At 40.0% G+C, this 7242-nt stretch overlaps 1 protein-coding gene across 1 annotated transcript in view; it reads right to left on the bottom strand.

Moving 5' to 3' along the window:
• Window positions 1-2739: 2739 nt before the first annotated feature.
• ccdc12 (coiled-coil domain containing 12) overlaps window positions 2740-7242 on the bottom strand; it is an 85910-nt gene continuing 81407 nt past the window's right edge. Inside the window, exons 5-7 of the mRNA XM_043687963.1 lie at window positions 5507-5541; window positions 5308-5384; window positions 2740-4236 (exon numbers count right to left, since the gene is read on the bottom strand). Coding sequence (XP_043543898.1) covers window positions 4157-4236; window positions 5308-5384; window positions 5507-5541 — 192 coding nt within the window. The 3' untranslated portion in view covers window positions 2740-4156. The remainder of the gene's footprint in view (window positions 4237-5307; window positions 5385-5506; window positions 5542-7242) is intronic.

Here is a 7242-nt window from a genome sequence, read left to right on the forward strand (position 1 = left end):
GTCCGAGTGACCAATCAGCTCGTTCATGTTACACCATGGGCACGTGACCCGGAAGTGCGGCACTGCGGATGTCATGCCAAGGGCTACAGCAGTGGAGCTGGACAGTAATGGGAGCTTGGGGTTGTCCTAAACCCTTCAACATCAAGGCGTTTCTACTTCCATTTATACCAAAACCACAGTTTTAATCCACATAAACTTCCCATAGAAATAAGATTAATAATACAATAAGTTCACGAGGAAAGGTCGGACGTGTATCCATTGGGGTTTAGATGAATGCAATGTGATTGATCTATGATCCTGCGTGAACTTGACAGTGTGTATCCTGGGAAGATATTTCCCCTTGTGAGGGAATCGAGAACCTTAAGTCGCCGTTTAAAAAAAAGGTACTTCCCATTTCAACAGATTGGGAGGTTTTTCTCAGAGAGGGGTTACTTTTTAGAATTCTGAAGGCTTAATTAAGACAGTTAAGATAGTTAAAGGATATGGACGTAGTTAAGAAAATAGCACAATCAAATCAATTATATCTTATCGAAAAAATAGCCGGAAGGACTTAATTGCCTACTGTTGCTCCTAGTTCTTCTGTTGTAATTATTGTAGCTGCATAATTTGTGATATTTCCATTATTTTAAGTGTCTCAACAGGTAGAATCAGAGCTCGCAGAACATGGGGCGCATTTGTCTGCTGGCTTTCTAAACGGGCAGTTCACCTAATGCCACTTCTCCAGATAACTATGTACGTGTTTCCTTTTCAGATAACACAATTCCCTCTTGAATGTTTTAATTGAACCCACTTCCGCCACACTAACAGACATTGCATTCCAGATCAGAACACTACATTTAAAAAGTTCCATCACCATTACTTTCTCTTCCTTCTTTGCAACGGCACATTAGGAAAACTAATGGAATGTTAGCCATTACTGTAAAATGATTTCAGTACAGAAGGAATGAAGTATTGCTTCAATTCAATAGGAGCTTGGTTAGATTGCACGTACAATACTGTGTGCAGTTTTCATCTCATCTCAGGTAAGATCTTATTGCCATAGAAGGAATGCAATGAAGGCTTGTCTAAAATAGCAGAAATCTTCTATAAAGAGAAATGGTCCATTATTCACTAGGGTTTCAAAGAACGAAAGGTGATCTCATTGAAACCTATAAAATAATTTAAGGAACAGACAGGCAAATACAGACAAGAGGCTTTCCTTGATTGGGGAATTCAGAACCATGGAATACAATTTTATTTAAAAATGATGAATTTAGGACCAAAATGAGAACTTCCTTTATTTAGAGAGGCGAATCTTTGGAATTCTTTACTCCAACCACTATGGAAGTGCAGTTTTACATCATTATCAATGATGTAAGAATTGCAGGAATTGTATGGGTAGGAGGCATTGAAGTGTTTGGTCAACCATGATCAGATTAAATGGAAGAACAGGCTCAATTGTGATCTCTGGTTCTTGTTCCTTGCACCAACAGGAAATGTGGAAGTGTTTCTTCTTGTATATGTTGACCTGACCCTTCATGGTTTTGAATACCTATATCAAATCTCATTTTAGCCTGTTTAATCCAAGAAAAACAATCCCAGCTTTTCCAATCTGTCTTCATAACTGGAAGAAAAACAAATTGCTAGAAAAGCTCAGCAAGTCTGGCAGCCTCTGTGGAGAGAAATGAGAATTAACGTTTCGGGTTGAGTGTCTCTTCCTCAGAACTACTGTTTATGATTTACAGCATCTGCAGTTCTTTCGGTTTTCATTACTGAAAAACCAGCTTATGAACCTTTTCTGCACATTCTCAAATACTTTCACATTCCTCCTGAAGTGTGATGCTTAGGAATGGACACACTATGCTGGTTGAGGCTGAACCAGCGTTTTATTCAGGTTTAACTTCCTTGCTTTTCCACTCTAAGCACCTATTTTTAAATAAAGCCCAGAACAATAAAGCCCAGGCTTTTTTTAACCGCTTCCCTATTGATAGTCTGCCTAACAGCCATTGGCTCCACCTTTTGCTACTAACTCATTTAAAACAAGTTGGAATATTCTTTAAAAAAACTAGGGGCCATAAATGCAAGTTAGTTTAATGAATAAATCTAACAATTAATTAAGATATTTCTTGGTGTGTTTGAATATGAAAATCAACCACAGGAATGGGTGGCACAGCTATTAGGTTAGCACTGCTGCCTCACAGTGCTAGTGACCCATTGTTCAGCACTATCAGCACTCTTTCTCCCCTAGCACTCCATATTCCAACTATTGCATAAATGCTAACCCCTCCACAATTAACGTCAGCTCTGTTGAAGTCATCTCGACTTGAAACGTTAACTTGCTCTCTCTCCACAGATGCTGCCTAACCCACTACGATTTCCAGCAATTTTTGTTCTCAGTGCAGATTCCAGCTTCTGCAGTAATTTTCTCCTACTCCGTTAGTATATTTGTCAGTCCTTGATCTTCCATTATACTTAACCTTTATCTTTAAAGAATACTAGCATAACATTCCAATAGAATCTGACTGACCCCAGGTTTAGAGGTCAATATCAGTACTACTGTACTACCCAAGGCCTCTGCAGATCAGGTTGTTTGGGTCAATTTCATTTGACCAGTCTGAGGAGTCAGGTGGTCAGAGCTGTTAATCTGAGTCTGGCAAACCAGGTTTGAATCAGACAAAGCAGTCTGAATAGTACTGGCTGAGATTATCTGACCAGTCATCCAAATAACAACGTAATTTATTTCACTGTAAACCAGTAGGATTGTTTTGTAATTTGTTTTATTATAAGTTGGTGCATCAGTTCATAAAAAAAATGTACAGAAAAAGCTGTCTAAAATATTGCAGGGCAGAAAGCATAATCAGTTAACAAAAGGGTAAAAATCTGTTTTGTGAAATCCCAACTCTAAGTGCTGACATCAGTCATTGACAGAGATGGACACACTTTACTCAAACAGACGGAGATGTGGATGCATCCCTCATACAGAGATAAGGAGATACACATTTACAACCCTACACAGAGGAAGACAGACACCCAACATGAGAAAGATCTACAATCTTCAATGATACCCAGAAAGGAATAAGCTGAACTGAAACTCAATAATAAATTCTTTTTAAAAGAAAAGCTGCAGGTATGGACTCTTCAGAATTTCCCACCAAAGGTCATTAACTAAAATATTCATTTTCCTTTCCTCTTTCAGATACTACACAGCATCTCCATAACAACCAGCAAATTATGTATACTTTTGATTGTTTTTGCAGATTGAGAATTTTTAAACACTACAAAAACTTATTCCTGAGCTCAGGTTGTGTCTCTGTCGCCATTGATGTAAATTTCACTCTATAATTTCAGTGCATTTTAATGTTACTGGCTTCAACTCTCAGATACTGAAGGTTTTTGTAAAACCTCACAGCTCCCCATTCTTCTAATCCCTCCAATTCACATTAATTTGATTAGATTTCCTGCAGGATCAAGTGAGCTGATGAGTGTCCATGATCATACGGAGATACTTATGGTCTCTCAGGTACATGTTAATTATATTGCAGGTGTAGGTAGCTTTTCCCTTAAACCAATTAACAATTCACCACATGAAAAACTGGAGAAAACATAGGAGCATGACTCAGGACTCCAAAATGACCAGTTACTGGTGAATAACTGCATAGTGCTTGAGACAGATTGCACTGACTACTATGTCCAGCTCTGGTCAGCATAACACAAAGAATCATCCAAACTCTGAAATCAGAGTAGAGAATAGGCTAAAAGGTGATCTCTCATGTTAGATGGACTGAGCAGCAAGAAAAACAACTGACATTTTGACCTAGAAAGTAAGAAACCAAGAGTGATCCAGGCAAGTATTGATAATAGTAAATGATACAGAAAAAGTAAATACTGAGCCATATCAAGATGAACTGTAACAATGGGAGATGCAAATTTAGAACGGATTTCAATAAGTTCTTTACTCAGCAACAAGTTGAATTGAGTTTCAGGAAAGCTGGAGACGGATGGACAATCACTGTAGAGAGGACTGCAGAATCATCTTGGGGGGACAAAAAGGCTGAAAATTCTCTTTCCTCTTCACTGTGATCACTCAGTGAGTACAGCAATAGTGTTCTTATTCCAAGAAGTCAGCTGTTGTGTGTTTGGTCTCCCCCACACCTCCATTGTCATGTGAAATTCTGAATCACTCTGAATCATACTCCTCCTGCTTCACAGCTCCAACTGCAGATGCCAGATCATCTTCATTACCTTTTAGTTTCTCGCCTGAGGGATGGAACAAAAAAATTAACATTATTTCCAAATTTTCAAATAGGCTTTCTTCCTTTGCCCCTAAACTACCATCTGCTAGTTGGCAGTTGTGCTCAGGACTTCATGCTCACTGCTTCTATAATCACACTTGAACAAAATCATGTAATATAAATAAAAGCCTATGCATGCATGACCAATTGAGTATATCTAAGTAACAGTATGATGGAGAAGACAGCAAAAGTGTGAGAGTACAAGAACTAGAAAGACATGCAAGGGAGAGTCAGACATTGAGAGAAAGAGAGAAGTAAAAGACTGACGTAAAGAGTATGAGAGCGATTGGGTGCGAAAGAAATGAATTTTGTGATAGTGTGTTAGGTGTTAACAGGATCTTGTGTGGTTGTGTTGGCTCCTAACCAACAATAGGACAGCACCGCTATTTGCTGAATAATGCACTGTACTGCTTAACTGTGGCTTTGTCTATATCTGTTTATTTTCTGATCTTCTTCTTCCTCTTCTGACAATGATGCCTGTTGAGCACTGTAGGATGTTGGCCTGCAGGTTAATCAATCGACTAGCTTTATGGCCACAGCTGAGACTGCTCCTGATCTCAGTGATCAGCAACAATGTTATCATATGGCAGAGCAGATTCAAGGGGCTGGATGGCCCATTCCTGTTCCCAATACATGTCTGTATCTAAACCTTACATACACCAGCGTATGCAAGTAGGCACAACATAAAATGGTGGAAATTACAACAGAAAAAGATGCTATTTAGCTGGTCACAGCAATGCTGGGGACAGCCATAGTCTTTTTTTCAAATTCTGCATGTCAATACATTCTTCCTTTCAAATACATTTTTAATTAACTTGCAAATTAACCATAAACTCTGCCTGGGTAACCATTTTTGATAAAGCATTCAAAACAGTAAGAACAATCAAGTTAAGGAATTACTTTTCAATTAGCAGCATTCCTTCCACTTGACCTTAACCACACTGAATAAATTGCCTCAACAATTTTGGAAATTCTTTGGTGACCACCATTGCTTCCAGTGAAGGCAATGGAACCTGATAATTAATTAATTACTCACGGATCAGTTCTGCTATTGCTCTCTGTGTCCTCTTCTCCAGCTTTTCCAGTTTCTTAGCTACATCCCTCTTCAGATCCCTGCAAAAGAAAGTCCATCAAATTGAACAACGTATCACCAAGTAGAACAGAAATTTGTATACAAATTAGGCACATTTGCTTCATAAACAGCATCTTGAGAGATTCAAAAATCAGACACCTACCAGTCAGGCTTCCTGGGAGCAAGGTTCACCAAGTCCTACAAAATAAAGTTTAAAAAATTGACAACATTTTAGCAACAGTTTGAGAATAGAAATTCAATTATTGCAGTTTTACCAAAACCAGATCAAAATTCAGGACGACTGGACCTTGGTTCCCAAGATCTCTTCCAGAACACTCGCGAGAGTGCCCCAATACCTACGAAGTTTGTGGCATGACCACAAGCAGTGAGTAAAAGTACCAATATCTGTTTTACATTTGGGGCACTTTGGAGAGACTCCTGTCTTAAGTTTCGCAAGCCACTCCGGTGCCAAATAAGCCCTGTAAAGTACCTTCAGTGGCATTGCCTGCATCCTATTACAAATCAAAATCCTCCTTACATTCTCCCAAATATCCACCCATGCCTCTGACAAGATCTCTACCCCCAATTCATGAGTCCAGATGCTGCACAGCCGCTGACTGTCCTTTGAAACACTACCTCCTAGTAAACAGAAAAGGGTAGTGATTGAGAGTGTACATGTGGACCAAAATTCTTTCCACATCAGACTTGTAGGGACGAACCAATAATGTAGTATTTTTCTGTATAAAGTCCATAATCTGAAAATAATGAAAGAGGTCCCTCCTGGATTGCTCATATTTCTGGCTCAGCTGTTTGAAAGACATCATGACCTCCCTTTCAAATACATCTCCCAAACAGGAAACTCCTCTAGACTCCCAGAACCGAAAGCCAGAATCCATTGGTCCCGGCTGAAATCCTGGCATTCCTACTATGGAAGTAAAAAGGGAAGTTTTATGTAAATTGCTGTCACTTTGTCGCATCATTCTCCATGCTTAACCATGGTAAGGACAATCGGATTTCTGCAATGCTCCATGACAATCTTCATCTTGTCCATAAACAACAAATTAATGAGGGGGCATTTTGCCTGGGAGGCCTCAATGTCCAGCCAAACTGACCTCAGGTCCTGGCAAGTCCAATCAGGCACAGAGGATATTTCTTAAAATTTGGAAAGTCCACACCTCCACATCCCCTGCGGGAGCTGCAATTTAGCATAATAAGAGGCCACCTGTGATGCCTGATGAAAGAACCAAGCCAACTGTTAAGCCTCCATAGCACTTGCCTAGGTATCGTCAAAGGGAGCATTCGCATGGGATATAATAAATGAGGAAGAACATTCATTTTAACCAGAGCTATTCTACCCAACCAAGCTATCGGAAGAGCCTCCCAGCGCTGAAGGTCCTGTCTTATCTTCTCTAGCAACTGCACAAAATTAGCTTTGTATAATTGATCAAAGGCCAGAGTAATAAAAATGCCTAAATACAGGAAACCTCCCTGTGACCACCTGAAAGGCGGATTCCACCCCCAAGAGAGAGTACTCCGACGAGAACCCCCACAGGCATGGCCTCAGTCTTCACAAAATCAATTTTATACCCCAAGAAAGAACCAAATTATCACTTGTATTAAATGGGACACAGATATTGTCAGGTTAGTTAGGTGCACCAGTATCCTTGGCGGGAGGTTTGCTAGTGCTCTTGGCGGGGGTTTAAACTAACTCTGTAGGGGCATGGGAACCTAGACTGTAGCTTTAGGGTGCAGGACCTGGAGTGTAGGGAGGTTAGGACCATGGCATCAATCTCAAAGGAGGGTGCCTGTAAACAGGAAAGTGGCTTGAAGTGTGTATACTTCAATGCAAGAAGTATACGAAATACGGTAGGTGAACTTGCAACGTGGGTTGGTACCTGG

Source organism: Chiloscyllium plagiosum, chromosome 4 (assembly GCF_004010195.1).
Source record: "Chiloscyllium plagiosum isolate BGI_BamShark_2017 chromosome 4, ASM401019v2, whole genome shotgun sequence".
NCBI classification, from domain to species: domain Eukaryota; kingdom Metazoa; phylum Chordata; class Chondrichthyes; order Orectolobiformes; family Hemiscylliidae; genus Chiloscyllium; species Chiloscyllium plagiosum.